Source organism: Rhipicephalus sanguineus, chromosome 8 (assembly GCF_013339695.2).
Source record: "Rhipicephalus sanguineus isolate Rsan-2018 chromosome 8, BIME_Rsan_1.4, whole genome shotgun sequence".
Lineage (NCBI taxonomy): Eukaryota > Metazoa > Arthropoda > Arachnida > Ixodida > Ixodidae > Rhipicephalus > Rhipicephalus sanguineus.
The window spans coordinates 12605270-12629276 of NC_051183.1; the positions used below are offsets into that span (position 1 = coordinate 12605270).

At 47.9% G+C, this 24007-nt stretch overlaps 1 protein-coding gene across 1 annotated transcript in view; it reads left to right on the plus strand.

Annotated features, from left to right (window-relative positions):
• The first annotated feature begins 1196 nt into the window (after positions 1 to 1196).
• Positions 1197 to 24007, plus strand: part of LOC119402549 (uncharacterized) — a 28478-nt gene continuing 5667 nt past the window's right edge. Inside the window, exons 1-7 of the mRNA XM_049418701.1 lie at positions 1197 to 1280; positions 9222 to 9492; positions 12192 to 12454; positions 16949 to 17206; positions 17324 to 17337; positions 18011 to 18266; positions 18929 to 18997. Of these exons, the coding sequence (XP_049274658.1) occupies positions 1197 to 1280; positions 9222 to 9492; positions 12192 to 12454; positions 16949 to 17206; positions 17324 to 17337; positions 18011 to 18266; positions 18929 to 18997 (1215 nt within the window). The remainder of the gene's footprint in view (positions 1281 to 9221; positions 9493 to 12191; positions 12455 to 16948; positions 17207 to 17323; positions 17338 to 18010; positions 18267 to 18928; positions 18998 to 24007) is intronic.

Consider the following 24007-nt stretch of genomic DNA (forward strand, 5'->3'; position numbering starts at 1 on the left):
CATAATCGTTCCTTGGAGGGAAGGTCCGCAGCGCCGATGAGCCACGAGGGCGCACTTACGGTTGATAGTTCGTAGACTGCGCCATTGTGAAAGAGAACAGAGACAACGCCCTTGCTGCAGGCCGGCTGTTCTTATTCTCTACTTCATCTTCCTCTCCCTCGCTCTCGCTCCCGCGCGCCGGAGCTTCGGTGCCGCTCTTCGTCATCACAATATATATATATATATATATATATATATATATATATATATATATATATATATATATATATATTGCTTGTTCACGCGAGTGTATACGCGAGTATATATATATATATATATATATATATATATATATATATATATATATATATATATACTCGCGTATACACTCGCGTGAACAAGCAATTTATAATTATACGTATCCGATACACTGTGCTTTTCCTTTGACAAATAATGCATCAGGCAAATTAGCCTGCGACTGCATACAGCCAAGATAAATACGTCGGTGAGGCTTGTTCTTTCTTTTCTTCGTTTCCTTGGCGGTCTGTAGGCTCTCGTGCCTCAGACCGCCTACATATGCTGAATGTGCAAGTGGTGTGGTACAGGCCTATCACCGCTCAGCTTATGCGTCCTTTGCACTGATTGGCAGTGTTGTACTGTTTACCCATATGGTAGGCGAGAACTGGGTGCCGTCCCGAGACCGATAATAAAATATTGCGATAATAAAATGAGATGCTTCTCCGTGACGCATACAGAATTCAACACGAAAAGGGATTCAGCTGTGGGTCTAATTAGTAATCACGAAAGCAGGGACGTCGTTGATTACGTCCGGCGTCCCGAAAGTTCTGGAATCCGCATTCTACCGCTAGATTAATAATACAGAACAGGTGTTTCCAGACGATGCAGAATCTATTCTTGGGCAGTGGAGTGCGCTGAGAACTTCGGCGAGTTCTGGAATGATGTATCCGTCCTCGTTCTGCAAGTAATGTAAGCTCTAGCGATATAGAAATTCATGATTCACTCGCGAATGCGACGTATCCCTATGCAAATATTCGTCGATTAAGTGCGGAGACACGTAAGGAAATCTAAATGACGAATCGTCGCGCGCGAATCTCGCGAGCCTCACACACTCCGCACTCGATTGGTTTCCGAAGTTATAATGAGAAAATATCGACGACCACAGTGAAAGAATTACAGGCACCGTGGAAAACGCGGACATGTGGATTGAAGCGGCTGTGGCACTGGCTGTGGGTGGAAGTGGCACTGGCAGTGGTCGAGCTAGATATTGCGTACACATCAAGGTGAGTTGTTCAATAAGCTATATTTTTTGCAGTTGAGCGCCGCATAGGATGAACATATTCTTAAACCAAACTTCGTGATATTAAACGCGCTTGTTTCATCCTCTGCAAATGATAACTTGCACGTGACGTCATGGGCACAGACTCTTTACGTATCGTTGCTCCAACATGGCGACTTTGATGACGTCAAGACAGCCTTATCGCGTGGCGGCTGACCTGATTCAATGTGATAACCACGCCGCCGGGACGTTATTGGCCTGTGCACGTGAATAACGAAGGAACCTACATGCGATGTACCATTAACTTTAACGTCACGTCACAAACTTTGCCTCCCACTATGTCTGTACTCCAGCATAGCGGTTCTAATGACGTCAATGCAAGCCATCAATAGGCTTCCAAAGCAACGTCGAGCGGCGCCACTGCTCTTATCGCAACTGGGGGCATCCACGGCCACAACACTGCCGCCCCCGCTTACGCGCACGCGCAGAGCTCTGGAATTGCATCTGTGGTGCGTCACAATGTAACTATTGCTGACTAGCAGTAATGGGGCTGAATGAGGAGCGCATGCGCGCACGTGTCCTTGCCGCCGCCGCTGCCAAATCTGGCGACAACCGCCTTCGCGGGCAGCGTTTGCCCCCAGTGACGCATTGCTCGGCCGCGCGAGCGTCGCGCCCAAACTTGAGCTTCGGTTCCCTATACTTTTGTTTGTCACAATTCGCTCCTACTGAAAAGTGGAATTTTGTGGAAATTCTCAACTGCGCATATCTGGCTACTTGGTGATAGGAACATTAAAAAAATGCTGACATTCACTGTTAGTAGCAGCGTTTTGTAAATCGTTAAAAGCATGAAAATATCTAGTGGTACAATGGGTGCAGTTTTCCTAAATTGTTAGAAAAGAACTAAATAACGGCATAATAAAGAAAAAGCGTTTGCCTGCGCCCTGTAGCGTCATAAGTAGCATTTCCGATATTTACATACATTTCGAATGCCCTCGAACTTATTTACTGTTACTTTGAGGTAATGCAAGAGGCTATCACCTTTGTGATTTCCCCAAGGAGCATTACTAACGTACACAACAAAAATATCTCACCAGCCGCAATGGTCTAGTGGTTATAGTGCTTGACTGCTGACCCGAAGGTTGCGGGATCAAATCCCGCCCGCGGCGGCTGCATTTCGATGGAAGAGAGATGCTGGAGGCCCGTGTACTTAGATGCACAGGCGCACTTTAAAGAACCCCAAGTGGTCGAAATTTCCGGAGACCTCCACTACGGCGGCCCTCATATCGTAGTTTCCGGACGTAAAACACCACAATTATTATATCAACAAAACATCTTGTTCGTACCCAAGCATAATGTCTCATGCTGGCTGTGCAAGAAACTCGGAAAGCAGCACGTTAAATCAAGATCTCATCGCCATGGCGGTGCACAATCCATGAAAAAGCACAAAAATAAATAATTAAAGAACGATTAAGTCGAAACATCGCGGCCACACGACTCGTACAGAACGGCGCGACTTGTGTGGCGCAATATGTGTAGAAAAGTGGTGGATTCATTTCCAGTCGAGCAAATAGCACGTCACCTTCACGATAACGCCGACACATAGCGCTCTCCTTTCTGCGTGCTGAGGTGAAGCAGCAGCCTAAGGGTGTGTGCTGTTTCTTTTTTAATTCTGCTTTATTTGTGCCGCGTCACGGCATACGTCATGATAGGACTTTAAATTCTTTAAGCTTTTGATTTTTTAAGGTCAATACACCACGTGGTACCGTTCACGCGAAATAAACCGCTGATGTCCAGAAAGGCTGCATATTCAAAACACGATTGATATTCCCTAACAACTCTCTTATCGCAACTCATATACCGAAAAGATTTGAGAAGGAAAACAAAAAGTGCGCTCTCACATACCATTCGGTGCGTATATGCTGATGCTGAGGAAATCAACTCAGCAAAAAAAATCGCAATGCATAATTCTTCCTGACTGACAACAAAAGACACTTTGTACAATGAGGCTATGTATCTAACAAACAAAAACACAATAGCGTGCTAAATTGGATTATACGGTTGGTTGATCTTCACGGTGAACGCAGCGCAAAAAGACGGCAACCATGGGACGAAGAACAACACAGGACAGGCGCTGAATTATAGCAACTGTCGGGTTTATTACACAGAATGGAATAAATACAAATATCCCGACTGCGCGCACACCCCCACATTTAAAATATCTATAATGTGAATGTGCGTGCCCATTCGAAATATACTTGTATTTATTCGTTTTTGTGTAATAAACCCGACTGCTGCTAGTTCAGCGCCTGTCCTGTGTCGTTCTTCGTCGAGTGTTGCCGTCTCTTCGAGCTGCATTTACCACGAAAAATAACATTTGCTGCAGATGTCGCTACAGCTTGGCTCACGAATGTATAATATCGAGAAGCGTGGTTGGTTGGACTACATTTGTAAAAGGTAAAAGAAATCACAGCAATCCACGGGGTGAATGATGAAGTTTGGGGCGAAGCTCCTGAAGCAATCATAGTTACACTGTGAAATCTTCATTGGTTTCGCTTAGCAGTAATCTCGCTGCGCACGTTTCGCAGCCGCTTCCCGCTCTCGCAGTCCCGGGTCAGCTTCTCGCTGCGCACGTTTTGCAGCCGTAGCACGAGCCCTCGACGTCTCTGGGTCCGCTTCTCGCGGCGCACGTTTCGCAGCGGCCTCCTTGGCGCGCACCGTCACGGGATCCGCCTGACGCCGCGCGCGCTTGGTGGCGGCTTCGCGGGCGCGCACCGCCTCGAGATCCACCTGGCGCCGCGCTCGCTTCGCGGCGACCTCTCGAGCTCGCACCTGGGGATCCTGCCGACGAGCACGAACCGCAGCGGCCTTCCGCACCCGGCCCTCTTCGTCGTCCATGGTCCGCCAAGCAGCACGATCCGGCAAGCGCACTCGTACGAAGAGATCCCCGCGCAGCAGCCAATCGGAGAGCAGCTGCGCCGCCAACGCCATCTAGCGTACCTTCACCCAACCGTCATATTGTACGCATGTCTATGGGACAGCGCCCTCTCGGAAACAAGACGAAAAATGGAGATGGCGACACAGAATGCGTACAGCGCCATCTAGTATATCGTCACCCAACTGCAGTTTGCATGCATCTCTATGGGACAGCGCCCTCTATTGCACAATAAGGGAACACTACGGGGTACGCCGGATGGATCGACGATCGACAACCGACCAGGTCTCGCTATAAGGAGCTTCGCCCCTAAAACAGCGCGAAGGAGACGCAACACAAGCGAAGGAATACACAGAACAAGCGCTCTCTAACAACTCAAGGTTTTGTTGCGTCAACGCAATATAAAGAAAAACTGGCGGGAAAACACGGCACGTGATACTCCAAGTCTTTGTCATTATACAATGGGCAGAAGTTGTCAATCGAAAAGATTACAGTTGTGCGAATGCATTAGGCACATGCGAGATAATTAAACTGCTCTTTGCTTAGCGTTACGGATGGTTCGCTTACGCAGGTGTCGCCCCTTAGTTAGATAGCAAAAGCCTCGGCTATCAGACGACTGTACAGGCCGGTGCATGTTCCTATGGCCTTGCAGTTTCCAAACGCTGGTGTGCAACCGCATGTGCGGCAGTGGAGTGCAATGTTGCTGCCTTGCTTTAGGCGATGATTGTGGTGATGTTCGCCTAGTCGCTGATTAAGACAACGATTCGTTAGTCAATAATAACGTTTGTCCATAATATCTTCCTGTGAAACGAAGCACCTCAGACTCCTGCTCCCGCCAACCTAGGCTAGTTTTCTAGCCTGCTAGGGCGTCGATATCTTGCTCAGTGACCAGCCGTAGGACCCTACTTTACCTGCGCCTAGCCGTCAACTCGTCTCACGTTTAGTGTTGCTATGCTGAGCGATGGGTTAGCCCTTGTTACGACCGGCTCTAGAGTTCTTCTTGGCAGGCGCCATTGGGCGTGATCCTTGAAGCAGGCCTGTCAGTCAGAGGCTTTCCCCATAAGTCGGCGCTTGGACACAGCGCGCCGCATTTTTAAAGACGATAGTCTTTCTTGGGGAACTTAAACGCAGAAATTTTGGTCTGTCTTTCTGTCTGTCCTTCTGTCTGTCTTTCTGTTTGTCGGCACGTCCCTCGATTCAGCCACTCGGCCAAAGTTGAACCACTTGCCCAAGGGCCAGCCATCGTGAAAGGCTGAATAGGTTCATACTTGTGTACATTGTTGATCAAAAAGCAAACATTACGCATATCTGAGGCGCAACATCACTAGGTAAGTATTAGGCGGTGTGTTCCTTTAACAGAAAATACATAGATACGCAATTTTAAAGACCTTGATGGTATGCGTTTAACGTTGAGACAGTAACGCGTTTATTAAAAGATTGCCACAGCTGAAGCGATCAGCGGTCCAAGCCGAGCAAGCGCGAGCGCCAACAACAACCGTCTTCGTCGTCTTCTTTCGCAGGCGTTCTCGTCTGCGCCCTACCATGTTACAAATCACTCCCCCGCGGAAAAGGAGCCATCCTGGCGACCTAAGGAACAGGTACAACTGGTGGGTCATAATGCGGCTTCAGTCGATCGACGTGAACAGTCTCGCGGCCGCGACGACGGCGGTCCGTAGATGATTGAACAGGCTCAATCATATAGTTAACTGGGGATGCTTGACGTAAGACGCAGTAGGGGCCTTCGTACTTAGGCAGTAGCTTTGTGGAAAGGCCAGGAGCGGAGGAGGGAACGCGAAGCCACACCAACGTTACAGGCGAATACGACTGAGGAGGCAGGTTTTCGTCGTGACGGTCCTTCTGGCCCTACTCGCCCTACAATGTTACAACCCTAGTTTCTTAAGGTGCGCTGAAAATGCGACTGCGCTGAAACGTGTCTTCCTCCGTGCCCTTTGCACAAGCTCATGTTGTGTTTCGGTTTCGGTTCAGTATTGCATTGTACGAATGACAGGGGGCGCCGCTCTGGCATTCCTGTTTTACCCAGGCGACGTGTAAGTAAGAGAGTTTGTGGAGAGTACTCGTTGAGTGCGGACGTTTCTTCTCCTTCGGCACATCGCGCCAAACAGCGTGTTCGGGCTGGCCGGCGTCCCCACCGGTCGCGTTGGTCACCGCCGGTCTTCGCCTGCCGCTGCGCCGGGACTACCAGCCCGCAACACAGCACTCGTGTTTCCCGACGTATTGCCAGATGGCGTCCATATCTCACGCAGCACCTCTTCTATCGTCTTTAGACGACATTTGCAGCGAAGCACGCAGATACGCGGCCAATTTTTCTGGAGAATGCTTACGCCCGCGGGGTCGCGCGAGCGTGGAATGACGCCGTAGACGGGTTCCGAGCAAAACTTCGGGAGAATCTCGGACACCCCTTTTCTGGCCTTTGTTGTCGGCATGGGATAGCAGCTCTCGAAGGGTTCTCACCAAACCACTACATTCCTTTACCCGAGCGCCGACATGAAGGTTTGCACGTACCCAAGTGAGCTGTGCATCTTCCCTGATATCAACGACACCTTCCCCCTCCCCTTTCGGACTTCCTTCTCGCTGACGTTCAGGATTGGAGTCGTCGGGACGTGGTACAGCGGTGAGCACTCTTAGGGTGAACACGCGAGCGCGTGGCCGACGGCACTGTCGGCGCCGCGTAACGGTCATTGGTGGAAACATTGCGCATGCGCATCATGCGTTCTACGAAATACTCTTTCCACCGCGCGCACACAAGCGTATCCCCAACAAGCATACCTATGACGCAGTGCGCGTGGTGGAAAGAGTGTATCGCAAAGCACATGCTGCGCATGTGCAATGTTTCCAACGATGGCTGTTACGCGGCGCTGATAGTGCCGTCGGCCACGCGCTCGCGTGTTCACCCTAACAGTGCTCACCGCTGTACGTGTATTGTGTGACTCATTGCCTCCTTTCTGGAGGCCGGACGCCGGGATGGCAAGTCACCGGATTGGTGGGAGCTGCGGACACCGGTATTGAGTACCTCAGAGTTGTCTGACTTGGGGCTTTATAAGCCGAAGACTTGTTGTAAAAAGCTCTCTCTCTAGCTTGATATCTCTCATCACGCTTCTATGCAAATAAACCTCTGTTCTCTCTAGTACGAACGCGCCTTCCTCTCTGCAAAAGATGGCCTAACGGGTACTCCGGCGGGGCCCCGCTACCATTGACGTGACCCGCCGGACCTGAGTCGTAACACCCTTTGCGACACGGTGTGTACATTTATGCACGTAACATACTCTTGCCATTTCGGTGCACTAGCGGCAATAAAGACAATGAACACCGAGCTAGTGGTAAATTACTCATTCTTGTTACCGACACTTCTCATATATTACTTATCGGTGAAATAGTTTGCGACACACGATCACACTGTTGAAGGCAGTACCGTGTTGAACGAGACGCTCGACGTGAGGCGTTTCGGCAGAAATTTCGAAATATTTTAAGAGATCTTTTGGGATTGCTTGCTCTCAGCAGATGACTATTGGATGTAATTGAGTGGGTAATTAAAATCGTTCTATGAAGAAATATGGCATGACTAAGTGTACAGTAATGGGATAATTACGTTGTAATTGTTACTAGTTGCTACAAAATACACTGTACATATTCAAATATTACCACTGGCTTTAAATTGAGCCTCCAGAATATCGGAATTAAATTTTACAAGTCTTACGCATTATGGACAGTCGATCTTAATGCGTGTTGCAAATGGTTAGGAGCCACGCTAAGTGTTGTATTAATCGAAGGCGCAGGCCCGAAGCATGGTGCATACCTTTCCCGACCAGGACTCGGCTAGCTGCCTCCGGGACCGCTCGGCTTCTCGGCATTCTTTTCCTGCAAACTTCGTACCCACGACGCTTGTCAGGGGCAATATTATGCTTAGGTTTAAGACTGAGCTTCCTCATTTGAGACGTCATTGAAGGCGGCCCCTCACCGTTGGTGGTCGACGCCTTGTCCAAGCTCCTGGTATCGTCGTGTGATGCAGTGTTCGCCGATTGAAGCGCGATACTCGCAGCGCGTGGCTGCGGCTGCTGAGGGTGACGGCGAGGGCGAGAGCGTTCGTGACACAGGGTAACTGCATCCGGTAGACAGCCGTTTAGTCTGTGGTTCTTGGTGGCGCCGGCGTAGCGCTGCATGCCATGGCTTCAAAACTGTGCGCTCACGTACCGTGATGCGCGGAGCAACCGTGACGCGGTAGCGCCGGTATCAGGATGTGCTCGCGTTACCAAGGACGGGAGTGCGTATTTTTAGCGACACGTTACCAGGGCTCACCTGTTAGGCGCAAAGCCAAAGTTCTCGAGCAATGTTGTGGGCTCACTAAACCGAAAGGCGTACATAATAGGCCAGTCAGGTAATTGCATTAATGAACGACTTCGCCAGCACAAAAATACCTTAAAGGGAACGCTGACGTCACGTCCTTCGCCTCATTGCAGGTGATGTTGGTGTGACCATTTTATTTTTTTCAATAGCTCAGTCGTTATATTGAAGCACGAACATAAAAGGACTCGTGAACTCGCGGAAGCGTTCTTTATCAAAATGATGCGCGATGATTGCACATGTGAACGTTCCGTTTGTTTGCTAAATTGCGAGGTACGCATGCTTAGTAAATCAGTTACCGTGACCTAAAATCCTGCGCACGCATGGTGTTGGTTTTTCGTGTGCTCAGTTTTGTTTCATTAAGCTTCATTTGTAAGACAGTGCTCGTCCCCTGTCCTCTTCTTGTGTCGCCTTCGTTATCGCGCTGGTTTTCTAAGTGTGCATCGATTCCAAGTCGCCAACCTCTCCAGATAAGTAAAACAGAAAGGCGAACGAGGGAGGGTAGCCATTCAGATCTTATTTAAAAAAAAGACAGAAAAATCGATAAAGGCTTCCTATTAATTGTTCGTCGTTTTCTCTCAGGATTTGTCGTGGCACGCTGTTCTCGTAAAGTAATACTTGCTAAACCCTGCCTAAATTGTCTTCTCGGTCCAGCTCTTTATCGTCATGTCCCGGACCAGGCCCGGTCCAATTCGTAGCGAAGAGCCGCCGGGCGTTAGCGTAGTGTGCAAATCGATCGACGGCTGCTGTCCGAAAGGCGAAGGCGGCCTCTTCTACACCGGCTTTCGCTACATCGGGCTTTACAACAAGACCATCGGTGCCTGCTTCCTGGGTGGTCTTGAATCGAGCGACTGGAGCAAGGTGTACAGCTTGCAGCGAAGTTGGTTCACCGTCTTCACGCTGTTATGCCTCTTCGGAAGCTTGGGTGAGTGGTTATCTGGACGTTATTTGATTGGTGGCTAAAGTAGGGGGGGTGCTCATATCCCCTGTAAAGTCGCTTTCGCCTCATGGCGATCGCGCGTCGTAGTTCGCTGAAACGCCGCCGATCGGGAGTGCTCGCGCGGTGGCGCCAGTGGGCCGCCATAGAGTTAGCACATACTCTAGCAGAAAAGGTGGGCCGACTACCAGAACACCACCATTATACCGCCATTACCCATCTATTGCCATTGTTGCCTTTGCAATTATTTACAAATGGTCTAAAGGTAGCGCTGTTTAATGTTAGTAATACCGGCAATATACAGGGTGTTTCAAGAAATGTGTTCAGCATTTTTTTAAAATCACAGAAAGGAGGTATCCGCGTGCTACCTGCGGCGTTACCTTTACTGTGGGAGAGGGCATTTTGAGATGCGTAAGAACATTAATTACGGCAGTAATTATAGAAATTAAGAAAATTAACTTTTTAACCAGTGGAAATAAGTGGTCGAGTCAAATGGGCGAATGGAAGCCCTTCCTTAGAATAGCCCATAGCCGCTTTGAAATTTTTGAAAGGTGGCTACTGGTAATCACCGCGGACCGATGAAATCTGGCTAATCTTGCTGGCGATACCGAAACCTACGCACCAAAAAGTGCGTCTGCCATTCACTGCGGAAACGCCCTCAGTGACGACACTGTTTCCCTCGAACGGAGGGGGGGGGGGGGGGGCTCGCTTATCCTCCTTCGCCCCGTGCTTGGTCTCTATTTGGTTGGAGACCAAGCGAAAAAGTATCATTGGTTCAGAAAAATGTCAAAGAAACGGAAAGGGGCCTGTGGAAAACAGGGATGCTTACGAAATCGGCACTGGAAACGCACAGCACTTTCAAGCAGGAAATTGTCAACGGAAAAACCTCCGATAACTCTCGGGGTATATTTCTCTGTTGTTTAAAGCCACGATGGGAGTATTGTGGACTAAGACGTGCCGAGCCAAGTACGGATGGATAGACACATTATGCGGTGCGTATGGAGGTGAAGAGGCAACAACTGAACACCTCATACTTTTCTGTGAAGGACTTCACGCGACAGTTTAAGGCTAAGAGGCTGAATTTTTCAAAGCATTGGGGTTTAGGGAGAGTGAAGGAAAAATAGACTTTAGGCAAGTAGAAATAACGAAGAGGAGGTTATTGGTGGATAAAATCATGGCAGGAGTGAAATTCAATATTTGACTAGATAGAGTTAGTACTTCACTGACAGCAACAAGTTTTCCATATTCGACTCACCAACTGAACTAATGCTGTCGAATGAAATTCCGATACTTGAATCGCATCGAACAAAAATTACGGCTCGACTTTCTTTCACAGTTACTTGCTAACGAACTCGCACTCGACCCGGCAGTCTATCCAAGTCCACTAATGAAGAGGCCTAGTCGCCAACATCACCCAAATGCTCTAACCTCCTATTTCGCCCTTTTTTTCCTCGCAGCATTAATGATTGGAACAGCTCACCTCTGTAAACGCTGAATTATTTTACTATTTTACTTTTTACACTAGCATTGTTCGAGTAGTCTTCTTAAAAACATGTTTTCCTTTTTTGTGCTCAGAGCTGTATCGTTCAATTTACAAGGTTGTTTTACTTCTGTTGACCTAATCTATTCTACCCGCCCTGCATGGACTTCGTGTCCGCAGTATGTGCTAAATAAAATAAATTAATTATCAGTTACGGCTAGGTTGCGTGAGCCGCCGCACGATCAAAAGGGCCCCATCTATCCATCCAGTGGCCGGCTGTGAAATCAAAGTCCCGAAGTCATATTCCTTAGTGATTTATGCCACCACGGCAGAGAAAAGGGGAGGGAGGGAGAAGAGTTTATTTAGACCGCTATGTGTGGACTTCGCTTCGTGCTCTGCCTTGGAAAAGAATTAAATTCTACAGCTCTGACGCGCCAAAACAACGATATAATACTGAGACGCGCCGCAGGGGGTTCCTTGAATTTTAGTCTTCGCAATAAAACACGCTCCTAGGCTAACCCGCCATGGGGTTCTAGCGGTTACGGCGCTCGACTGCTGAACCGAAGGTCGTAGGAACGAATCCCGGCCACATTTTCATGGAGGCGAAACTTCAAGAGGCCAGTGTAGTGAGACTTCGGTGCGCGTTAAAGAACCCCAGGTGGCCGAAATTTCCGGTGCCCTCCACTACGGCGTCCCTCATTATTATATCGTTGTTTCCGGACGTAAAACCGCCTCAGTTATTATGAGTACCAACTTCCAAATGATTTATTATGGAAAAAAATATACGTCAAGGCGAACTTCAGGCGCATGCGTGTTTCCACTGAGTAGTACAAGTGGAAAAATGGCCAAAAGCTGTTTTTTGTTGTCGAGCATTTTGCGAAAGCTGTTGTTCGTTGCGACAGAGGGACAGCGACCGCACAATGACGGATGTATTTTAGATAATTTAGAAAACTGCGCAATGCGCCAGTGTACCTCAATCCTCAGTTGAAATTCAGCGCTGTGTCCAGTCTGTTTCCTTTGCTTTGTCCTTCGTTCTTTTTTGCAGCTAATTAGATATGTCTGAAGTGCGTACACACACGCGCGCGCGTTTTTACAATGAGTTTAACCAAAGGAATTCCTACTCTTCAAAAAAAGTATTAAAGAAATGTTTTTGCGAAGCACTAAGACTAATCGATGATAATAATGTCTATCTGCCGTTCGCGTGCAGTGTGCGGCTTCTCAGCTGTGGTGGAGTACGAGCTTTGCAGCCGTCAGTTGAGCGAGGCTAACCGCTTCCATGCCGCGGCGTACGCTTCCTACGTGAGCTGCGTGATCATCGAGAGCGTGGTCAACTACACCATGTCGCTGGTGCGTGCCCCTAGACTCCGGGGCCTGATCATCAAGTGTTCCGAGCTCGAGATGTGCCTGCGGACGCCTCCTGGCTCAAAGCGACGCACGAAGCTGTACGCCGTCAGTGTGATGACCTTCTACGTGAGCACCGTCACTGTTTCAAAATCAAACCCTTCTCTGTCAGTGTTTACTGGTCTTGCTGTTCGTGGGTCCTGGTGCTCCTCTCTTGCTGAGTAGGCCCCACTCATACTCCGTTACATACATCAGGCGCAACGCTGTGGAAACTATGCAAAATGTTCGGTCATCGAAACATGTAAGTCCGCACCTCTAGCTCGTCACAGTAAACGTGGCCTCCGCGATTGGTTCCCACGACGTCCTGTCGGAACTAATCGCAGAGGCAATGATCCTATCGACAAGCGTATAAATAACGGGTTTTGTTTTGTATCTAACGCACAAGGCATCTTCATTTATCACTCAGTCTAAAAACGATAAAGAGATCACATCACGGGTGGCAAAATAACTGATGTAATTCTTCTTGCGGGCGCATCTGCTGCAAGAAGTCTCGCTAGCTTTCATAACGTTGCACCTGATGCAAGAAACGGAGTATAAAGTGCCCTTAAACAGCCTCTGAAAATACACAGAACGAGCGCGTTACTTTCGCCTGGTGTTGCCCGTATTTCGGCACAATTCGTTGCGCCAGCAGTCTGTTCACATGACGTCATGAGGAAATAAGCTCTAAATAGGTCCGTGTACGAGGAATATCAGTTGTGAATACATAGTCTCCTACTGCGCTTTCTCATGCAGTGGCACGCCCGTTCCGCCTTGTCTCGCACGACTATCGTGCGCGATCAACTGTTTTCACTTAGTTTTGTGCGTTTTCGACGGCGCAAGCGGGGATGACCGCATGTAGCCGAAAATCGCGAAATCCTGGTAGGCTCACTCAGGCGCTGGCTCACCGCTTATTCCTGATATTGACCACATGTTTATAAATAAGTGACGAGGTGGAGAAAGCGCCTGTAGGAAGGGTAGTGAATGCGACAAAGAAACCACTCTCTTGTCTTTAACTCAGAGTGGTTTAGTGGCTCTTTAATAAGAAAAGTTACTTATCCTTTGAGATGAGAACACGAAACCGTTTCTTTTCATTAGGTTGTTGTTACGGAGGGATGCAGCGAAGTGGTGTTACCGAGTTGTGTTTAAAAAATGAGGCATGCCAGAGGCCGAATTATGTTCATCTGCGTGATTTGGTACAACCAAAATGGACGCTACGTCGGGCTGCCACGTGTTGCATATGTCGGCGCGCTTACGCAATGCGCCGACTAATCAGATACGCTATTGTTCCACCCATCGAATCTGGACTTCTCTTTCTCCTGCGGGGATGGCCCTCTCCTACGCCGCGATTACAGGTGGTTCCTGCCAACGTTACTAGAACAAACTCAGTTTCAAAGCTCCGTATCTCCGCCAGCGGAGGAGGGTGGTCCGAACGGCGGTCGCGAGAACTAGCGGCGCTGCAGTTCCGTCTTGCGCCACTATCGGCGCGTCGTCTGCTGCCACGGCATAACGCTGCGGTCCGCCGTGCAGCTGCTCGCGGCAACTTTCTTATTGTACTAGTTAGGTGGATACTTAGGTGGATATGCATAAGGTCGTCTGTATGCATTGACCCGCGTGCGTTGTTCATTGATTGGCTAAGAATCGATGTTCGGTCTATATTGCCACGCCCACTTGTTTTATTTTGATGTATTCGGGTTTGACCAGCAAGGACGGTTATCAACGCTTGACGCTGTCCGCGAAGCAGTGTTCGAGAAGCTTAGCGATTGTAATAGATCGTTTTGGTAAGATTGCGCGCTGCACGCGAATGTTCCAGCTTTGTCGAGAGATAACGCCGCCACCAGCGATATCGCTGGAAAGTTCGATAGCGCCTGTATAAAAGCCGACGCGCTTGACCGCTTGTCAGTTGATCGACGGTCGACGCTCTGTTCGCCGCTATCAGTGTATTGCTGTAGTTTGACTTTGTTTCCCGGCCACAAGTTTGGCCAAATAAAGAGTTTCATCTCGGACCTGCTGACTGCTGCCTTCGTCGACGTCACGACCCTGTAACAATATTTGAGCTGTCTACATTGCGCTTAACTTCCAAGCATAGGAGTTTCTAAGCGAATGAGGGTTTTCAGAGTAATTTTTATAACTACCACCACAATTTTAGCCGCTGCCGTCTTATCTATACCAAGAACAACCCAACACGTTTGTAAAAGCCTTTATAGTGCACAAAGAAGCGTACTTACTCGAGATACAAAAACGTTCTAGAAAAACAGTACTCATGTTTCTAAATTTATTGAAAAAAACTTTCTCGAAAAACATCACCAATGCTTTGCAATGTTTACAAGGCACGTTTTCGTGACGGTTAAAGAGATACTGACCCAAAATCGGAAAATTTTACGAGAACTCGGTAAATGAAATTTCAGTGTGCGATTACATTGAATAGATGTCGTCTCAGCAATTATTTCAGCGGATAGTTGTATTTTCGGTGTCTCATCTTTCTACGTCGCATCCTTCTACGGTGCCTTAAACAATTCGAACAGATCGGCCGTGATATGAGCACCGAGCAGTTATTCGCGCGTACTCTGTCGCTAGAAGAGTCGTCTCGTCAGTATTCAACTTCAGTTTTTCAACTTCACCGAGCAGATGTTCCATGCCCGCAGCACTTTACACTGTACGACAGCCGTTTGCGTTTCGTGCTGTAGCCGTTCACTACGCACTTAAACTGCTCGTCAACTACAATTATCTTTTGCACAAGTAAGTCTCTGTTCCCGAAGCAAAGTGTGGGATTGGGCTAGTTGGTATTCCATTATTAAACTGCTCAGCGCAAAAAATTTGGCACGGTACACAAAGAAAAGACGAGGACCAGCGCTGGTCCTCGTCTTTTCTATGTGTACCGTGTCAAATTTTTGCGCTGAGCAGCCCGTTCCCGAGCCGGCGAGTGTAAAATATTCCGCACATCTTGTTCAATACCTCGTCGTAAAATCTCTCGAAAATCCACAGCTTTGAAGGCACAGCGACAGCTGACAACTGATCGAATGTTAGTGTGATGCAACTCTGTCTCGGTAGCGTATATAGGTAATCGCCTGCCTTTCGTTTTGCTGTTCTATTTTGGGCGGCTCCTCCAAATTGGGCACTGGGTTTTCGCGAGACGCCGTGCGTTTTGGGGGGATTTGCGCCTAAACCCCGAACATTTTGGCTTTGAAATGTGGGGTGGAAGTGCTCGGAACAAGCGCGGCACGGCACCTGGCGCGAGTTCCCACTTTCCACGTGGGATCAAAACTTCTTGTCCCGCAACGACACGACGATAGTGCTTTACAATGTCGTCACTCTCAAAATGAACGTCACAGACCTTGCATTTCGCAGTAAGTTTTCCATCTTTGCGATGCAAAGCTTGTATGGCATAGGGTCTTTTGCAGGTCCGAAGAAGTGTCGTGAAGCGGAGTCGTCGTTGCGGTAGCCGCTCTTGCAGCCCGGCGCAAAGCAAGTCGGCATACCGCACTGTGAATCTGTTCGCCCTCGTTACGCTTCGTACATCATGCACGTATCTCCGTACAAGACGCTAAGCCTGGTCAAGAACAGTCGCAAAAATGACGAGCTAACAAAGCGCAGACGACGCTGTAACCCACGTGCGCTCGTACATCGGCGGCGCCGATCACAAGCGCCAGCCGCGGGAGCTAGACGTGACTGCAGCGCCACTAGTTCTCACGACCGCCACGCGGACCGCCTCTCCGGCGGAGCTTTTAAACTGAGTTTGTTCTAGTAACGTTGGTTCCTGCGGCAAAGCAGAGAGGGCGCCGAGTGCCGCTGCATGCGCTGACGACAGCTGGGTGAGCAGCGCTTCTGCCAACATAGCAAAAAAAAAAAAAAGCGCCTGCATGTGGCTGCTGCGACGGTTGTTTGGCGCCAGCGTAAGTTGCGGTGGGTGAGGTCACGTGCTTTCCGGACACGGCTTTTGCGAACGCCAGCTGGATGCGCGCTTTCGCAAAGCTATCCAAGAAGCACTTCCGCGTTAAAATTGGTAGTTCGGTCATTTGAGCGATATTGAATGAAGACATTGGTTTTAAAACAGCTGACTGCCAGCGTGACACTCTTTCAACCATCTTCGCAGACGCGGTAGTTATACAAGAGGGGTTGCAATCTTCAATGCCGTGATCGAACTATGTAGCCTCTGAATGTGAACTAATTGGTGCATATTCATAGGTAAAACAGCGTAGAATGAAACACGGGCAAGTAGACAAAGGACTAGCGCTGTCCCGTGTCTAGCGCTATATGATCCTGTGTCTAGAGCTGATCCTTTGTCTGTTCTCCTGTGTTTAGTGCTGACCCTGTGTCTACTTGTCCTGTGTCTAGAGCTGGTCCTGTGTATACTTGTCCTGTGTCTATCTGTCTCTACTTGGCCCTGTCTCTTTTTGCACTGTTTCTTCTGCGGATAAAACTTTCGTTCGGGCCAGTTAATTCACCTCTGAAAACATTGACGAGTAGCACGAAGACCGAGGACAGTGAAGGCACAAGAACTGACGAAGTCCTGTGTTCTTCACTGTCCTCGTTCTTTGAGCTGCTCGTCAGTGTTTTCAAAGTCGTCTGTGGACGACGAATTCGCAGGCTGTGCAGATCGCCCTGTGCATGTCGCTGGCCGTGGCCACCGACTGCGGCGCCTCGATGCTGCAGGACAAGGCGTCGCCGCTGATGAAGATCTACTCGCGGGGCCTCGGCACCTGGTACATCCTGGTGCTCGTGCCGCAGTGCCTGGGGCCCCGTCTCTGCATGTCCTACTCGTTTGCCGTGTTCCGCTTGCACCTGCACTGCATCGGGCAGGAGATCAAGGGGTGCCTACGCTCCACCAGCATGACACCTGATCAGTAAGCCCCGTTTGGCACGGTGCAACAGGTCACTATGTATGTTGTGGGGTGGGCAAGAGCCCGGAGGCAGCCTGAACAAAACAGCTTTACTGGTGAAGATCTGGGCCTGACTGCCCAGATATCCTGGCGAGCGTGAGCGCGCCCCAGACTGGTCTTCGTTCGCCTCTGTTCCTGCTGGCAGCCGGCAGCGCCTCCACCATCTGAAGAGCAAGGCTACATGAATTTATACTTCAGTGTATCTTAAGCTAACAAAGTCGGTGTGGTTTACAAGGGAATAACGAAGACACACACAGAGCTGTACTTTCACCAAAACATTTATTTTGGTGATTAGCATTCTTAAGCACTGAACATGGGAGAAAACCACATACATGCACAGATCTGATCATATCATCATCGCGCCTCTGAGCGGCACTATTGCCAACCACCTGATTGTAGCCGAAGCCACAAGGAAATAGATACGGATTTCTCAGAAAGGAAAGTTTCTAGTTGAAAAAATTTCGTGCTGCTCCGAGGATCGAACCCGGGGCCGACGCCTTTCCGGGATGGTCGCTCTACGAATTGACCCAATTGTCCCTTTCGTAACCCTTCCGACTCCTTGCGGGATTCCGCAGAACTCATTTGCTATAGAAACCTATCTTGCTCTTCGCCGGTTTTCTGCGCTGCCTCTTGCATGATGAATAACCTATATTCCCAAATTGATGCGTTTATCAGCATAAAGTACAGATATGGAGTTTCGTTACCATCGCAGAAGGGTTGAGCAGCCTCATTTCACTCGATCACATGGTCCATATGTCCGTCTGTGCAGGAAGGCCGAGGTTACGGAGCAGTGTCGTACCCTGCTGCACAGGCTAAGGGAGTGCCTGCAGGAAACCGGCATCATCCTGGGTCCTGGTCTGCTGTTCACGTACGGCTACACGGCGGCACTCTTCTGTGCCGCCATCATCTACTGCCTGCTGCCCAATGTGACGCCCGTCAACCAGACCTTCTTTCTGGGCAGTGGGTGCATGCACTTCGGCAGTCTGCTCCTGCCCACCGCACTGGCCCACTGCTTCGCCGATGATGCGAGTACCTCACAATTTGTCTTGGCGTCTTATTTTTTTGCGGTCAGTGCAATGTCAGTAGACGGTCAATCGTCTGGGTGGTCGAGCGGTCGTTCGGTACGCTAAATGCGAGCGCACGCAGTTTATCCCCTGCTTGACTAGTATTTAGTGTGTCAGTGTACACTCTATCAATCAATTGTAGCAGCAACTTCGGGTCAGGTGCCAGAGGGAGGGAAAAAAGATACAAAATGTGCAGACACCAGTTTGCTGCCCTACACATGGGGAAGAGAATAAGGAAGGAAAAGAGAGAGGGAGAAAAAGAGAAAAAACCATAGGTGCACACATTTCACAACACACACACAGTGCAGCGTATCGCAGGCGGTCGCTCAATTCTGTTGCCTTCAAGAAGTGCAGGACGTGGCTTTCTGAGCTGATGAGCTGTGAGGCCAGACTCCCATGATATCAGGTGCCAGAATGACCTAGTCACTTAAGAGCTGTCTGTGGCTTGATGTAGAGCGATCCGCTGTAGAGCGCTCCTCCACAGCAGCGCTCTGCTCTGCAGCGCTCTACAGCGCTGCTGTAGAGCTGTAGAGCGCTCCTCTGTAGCAGTTGCTATATGTAGTTTTGTTTATGTGCGATGCTACGAGAGAATCAATCATTTAACGCAACTTACTGCTTCGCAGGTATGGAGACTGCAGACTGAGGTCATGTGCACTCCTCTTGGGAAAGAGCCACCAAAGGTTGTGCAAAAAGTATGGATTGCTTCCGAAACAATCTGCCTGTTTAGCTGTCCCTATTACTTTTGTATACATTTTTCAGGGCTCTTGTTACGATTGTGTTGACACCCCACTGGTCTCAAGACAAAAAAAAATCACTGTATCTTGTGCTGACGCGCCATCAGTTTAGCCTGTAGCTTGAATTTGCTGCAGCGACCGAAACAACAAGCTAGCAAGCAAGCCATTTCTCTTCAGAGCTTCAGCTGATATAAGGCTGCATAATGTATTTCGCCGTGAAGTTCTGAGCTTTAGCTTCTGGTCACTTCCTCTTTCCGCGTCCTTGTGTGTGTGAAAATAGGCACTGACTTTGTACGCTGTAGGTCATCTACCTCACCTAAACTATTTTATTCTATTCTTTCTATTGTCAGCATATTACAGTTACGATAGCTGTATTGTTACGAATACACTTGTCCACAGTTGTGCCTGGAGTGCGCAGTTTTTACGAAGTTCAACCAATGTTCAATTTGTACCAACAAGCCCCGCTTACCACCTTATCAACAAGTGTTTCATCACAAGGGTCTGGATTGGAGCGAGTTGGTACAGCAAGATTTTTTTAATGCAGATCAAGCGCTCAAAGGCATTTTGTAACGCCGGGAGCTTGGTAGGTTTAATGTTCCTTTCTTCTTTTTTTTTGTTATCAGAAGGACACCTTAACATTGAAACTAAACCTTACGCATCTTGTTCCCAGGTAAACCAGCAATGTCAGATCAAGCAATCAATTCGTGTTTTCGTTTCCTATATCCTATCGTGATGTCTACGAGTATTCTTTTTTTCCCGAATGATAAAAGAGTGGAACCCATTGCCAGTGTTAATTATTAATTATTTGTTGGAGTTTAATGTACCAACACCACGATATGGTTATGAGGGGCGCCGTATAGTGGAGGGTTCCGGAAATTTCGACAACGTGGGGTTACTTAACGTGCACCAAAATCTAAGCACACGGGCCTTAAACATTTTCATCTCCATCAAAAATGCGGCCGCCGCAGCCGTGATTCGATCCCGCGACTTTCGGGTCAGCAGTCGAGCACCATAACCACTAGACCACCGTGGCGCGTCATTTGGCACTGTCTGTATTGAATTCGATGGGCATCGAATGCTTTGACGAGAGCGTTAAAAATATTTTATAAAGCTGAAAATTGCCGGTGTTGTACGTATATTGCCCTGGTTTTCGAAAATACAGCCTCTAGTTATTTCATATTGCATACTATACTACCGTCACAATGTCTGTATGTATGTTTTTTCTACAGTTTTGTATATTTTTTATTATGTACTTTTCTATAGTTTTGTTTTCTTTACACCACGTTTTACTTACTTTGTTTCTGTGTTATGTGCAAATTCGCTGTAATCAGCCTGTTTCGGCCGGGATGGCGAACAGTATTTGGAAATAATAAATAAATAAATAAATAAATAAATAAATAAATAAATAAATAAATAAATAAATAAATAAATAAACATGAACTGCGAGAACAAGACATTCGGATATACGCACATATAGTTATAGTGTTTCAAAACATGTTTTACAGCGAAAGCTGTTATGAGATCATTTCACCGGCCGTTTTTGGCGCCGTAGTTGTCCGCCGCCGCCGCCGCCGGTGTCCGTAACCAGTATCGCTCGAAATAAGAAAAAAAACGAAATAAGAAAAAAATTCCAGGATGGAACGAGGTTCGAACCTGGACCCTCTGCGTGGGAGCCCAGTATTCAACCTCTGAGCCATGCCTTTTTTTTTTTTTTTGCTTTATTGCCTGCTTCCAGACATAAACCACATCACAAACACATAGAATAAATAACATCAAATGTTGTCCGTCCTACTGGACAGACATCAATTTTAAAATTCCTTGAGCACTGTCAAGGGTTCCACTCTCGATAACCACTCAGGTACAATCTCCTGCGTTTTCTGCAATTCAACAAATTTCGACATACACTCACGAAAGTACATTCTTGCGGGCCTTGCATCTGGATCGCGGTGAAATCCTGCCATACGCGCCCGCCATAGACAGTGGAGGCCGGTTAACATTATTAAGTCTAACGGCAATCCATTCTCATTATCTATTGGGAGAAACCTGATACCGTATTGATCTACGGGAATTCCTTCTTGATTGTCCTCTGTAGTACATCCCAAAAGTACACGCCCTCCCAGCAATGTAAGAAAACATGGTCAATAGTTTCTGGCTTATTACAGATAAGGCAGTCTGAGCCCCAAGGTAAGAAAAACCTCGCTCCTCAAGGAATACCTTGACATGCAATGTGCCTGTGTGAAGCTAAAGAAGAAGGACTTCGTGGAAGGCGCCACTTGCATTCTTTTAACCCTTTTTAGCACGTCCTGCCCTTGGCCTCGACTGTGCATGGCTCTGTACAGAGGGACGGGTAAAATTGCATCACACACATCTTTGTACAGCTTTTTACGTGACACTGAGAACAGATACTCATTAGAAAATCTAACAGACAAAAAGCGAATACTTAGAATCACCTCCTTGAGATACCCGCAGACTGCGCCATTCATGTGATCTGTACCGACTACATATTCAGGTAGAGCCCTGATGAGCCTCAATTGGCACACCGTGCGCAGGAAAGGGTCACTCACATTACGGAAAAAGAAGAACCTGTTTATGATTTGCCGAATGAAAAGATGTGGCAGTCCCAGACCTCCTTTCTTTACTCGTCTAAACAGATTGGTTCGACTGCATCGTTCCCAACTAGAGGGCCCACACGAAAATTGCGAAGACACGATGAAATTTCTGTATATTTGCCCGTGAACAATGCAATACCTGCATCACGTACCACAGTTTCGACGCGAAGAATAAATTGCAAACCGTAGCTCTTGAGAACATTGATAGGTGATTACCCTTCGACCTATTCGCTTTCAACTGAATCACTCTTGCCTGTTCTTGCCAATAGTTATCATTGTCTTTGTAGTATTCGAGCGGTACACCTAGATATTTGGCAGGTGTCGTCCCCCACTTAACATTGGCGAAAAATTCTGGTCTAGGATGACCAAAATCCGTGCCAAAAACCCAAGCACTTTCCCCAATTTACCAGACTACCAGTTGCATTGCCGAAATTCTTTACTACAGTGATAACCTGTGCAACACTTTCTTTGTCGGTGCAACAAACTGCGACATCGTCCGCGTATGCCAGAATTTTGACTTCTGATGCCTGCAACCTAAAGCCGTGAATGCTGCTGTTTTCACTTATTGCCAAGCACAGGGATTCTATGTAGATGCTGAACAGTAGAGGGCTAAGCGGACAGCCCTGACGGACGGATCGCTTTATATTAATGGGGGGACCCAATGACTTGTTAACCACTAAACGTGTCGTGCAGTTGCGGTATGCCAAAGCTACCCCATCTCTGAGTATGGAACCGACATTTACGTGGTCTAGTATGGCAAGTAACAGAACATGAGAAACGCAGTCAAACGCCTTTTCGAGATCGAGTTGCAGAATCGCTACACCGCCTTGACTGGCGTCGCAACACTCAAGCACACATCGCAATTTGTGTATATTAGTCACAATGGAACGTCCCTTGATGCCACATGTTTGGTGAGGCCCAACTAATTGTTTGATGACACCCTGGAGTCGCCGCGCTAGTACTTTCATCAAAATTTGTAATCGCAGTTAGTTAATGATATGGGCCTATATGATGAAACTAGTTTTAACTTCTCTGTCTCTTCGGTCTTTGGTATCAAAATAGTATGTGCCTCACTAAAGGACCGAGGCAGACCGTTCAGTTTGTATGACTCGTTGAAGACATCTGTTAACAGTCCGGATAATTCACATTTAAATGCCTTGTAAAACACAGCACTGAGGCCGTCAGGCCCTGGCGATTTACCAGGATTGAGCTTATCTATGGCCTTTTCTACTTCTATTTGCGATATAGGTAGTTCTAATGCTGCTTTGGTGTCTTCGGACAACTGCGGCATTCTACTAAGGAACGCCTCTTTAAATACCTCCACGTCAACGGGTCTAGTCGCGAAAAGTGCCTCGTAGTGTTTAGAAAAAGCCTGTCCGATGCTGTCATTGTCTGCCATCTCTACGCCATCCACTTTAATAACTTCTATATGGTTCCGCCTCGCGTGACTTTTTTCGAGTCCAAGTGCACGTTTCGTTGGATTCTCATCTAAGGTAATTTCCATTGCTCTCGCTCGTACTAGTGCGCCTCGGTATCGTTCTTCATCATAAATCTCAAGTTTTTGCTTGATATTACGCAAATCCTCGACATATACCCCAGGTTTCTCACATTCCAGTGCTGTCAGCTTCTCTAGCATCAATTTTAGCTCTTTCTCCTTCTTTTTCGATTCAAAGGAAATGATACTAGATCTCTCAATTGCTTTCATTTTGATCCGTTGCTTTAAAAGTTCCCACTCATTTCCTATGTTTTTCCAATGAGCTGCCCTAACTTCCGTAATTTCATTCATCACAGCTACATTGAAGGCCTCGTCAAGTAAGAGATTAGAATTTATTTTCCACTGTTCCCACGTAAAGCTATTGCTTTCTTTCTTTGAACCTATCTGGCACTTTACGAGGCAATGATCTGAAAAGGCAACCGGCACAACGCAATAGCTTCTACATTGTGCTATTATGTCTACTGATATGTAAAGTCGGTCTAAACGGGCGTTGCTTGCACCCTGGAAGTGGGTGTACTTAACTGTGCGGGAACTTTCCAGGACACTCTGCAATATCCACCAACTCATAATCCACAAGCACTTGCGTCAAGACATCACTGCTTTTGTCTTTAAACTTGCGACTGCTTGATCTATCTCCTTCCTTCAATACACAATTAAAATCCCCTACCAATATGATCTTCTTCTCATTGCACATGTACTGCCGAAACTTAGAAAAAAATTCGGAGCGTTCCTGCACGGTAGTCGGAGCATAGACGCAAAGAACGCGCCATTCGCTGTCACTATAAGCAATGTCGCACAATACAAATCGGCCTGAAGGACATGAAAATACATTTTGCACAACGAGACCAGGCAGTTTTCGGACAA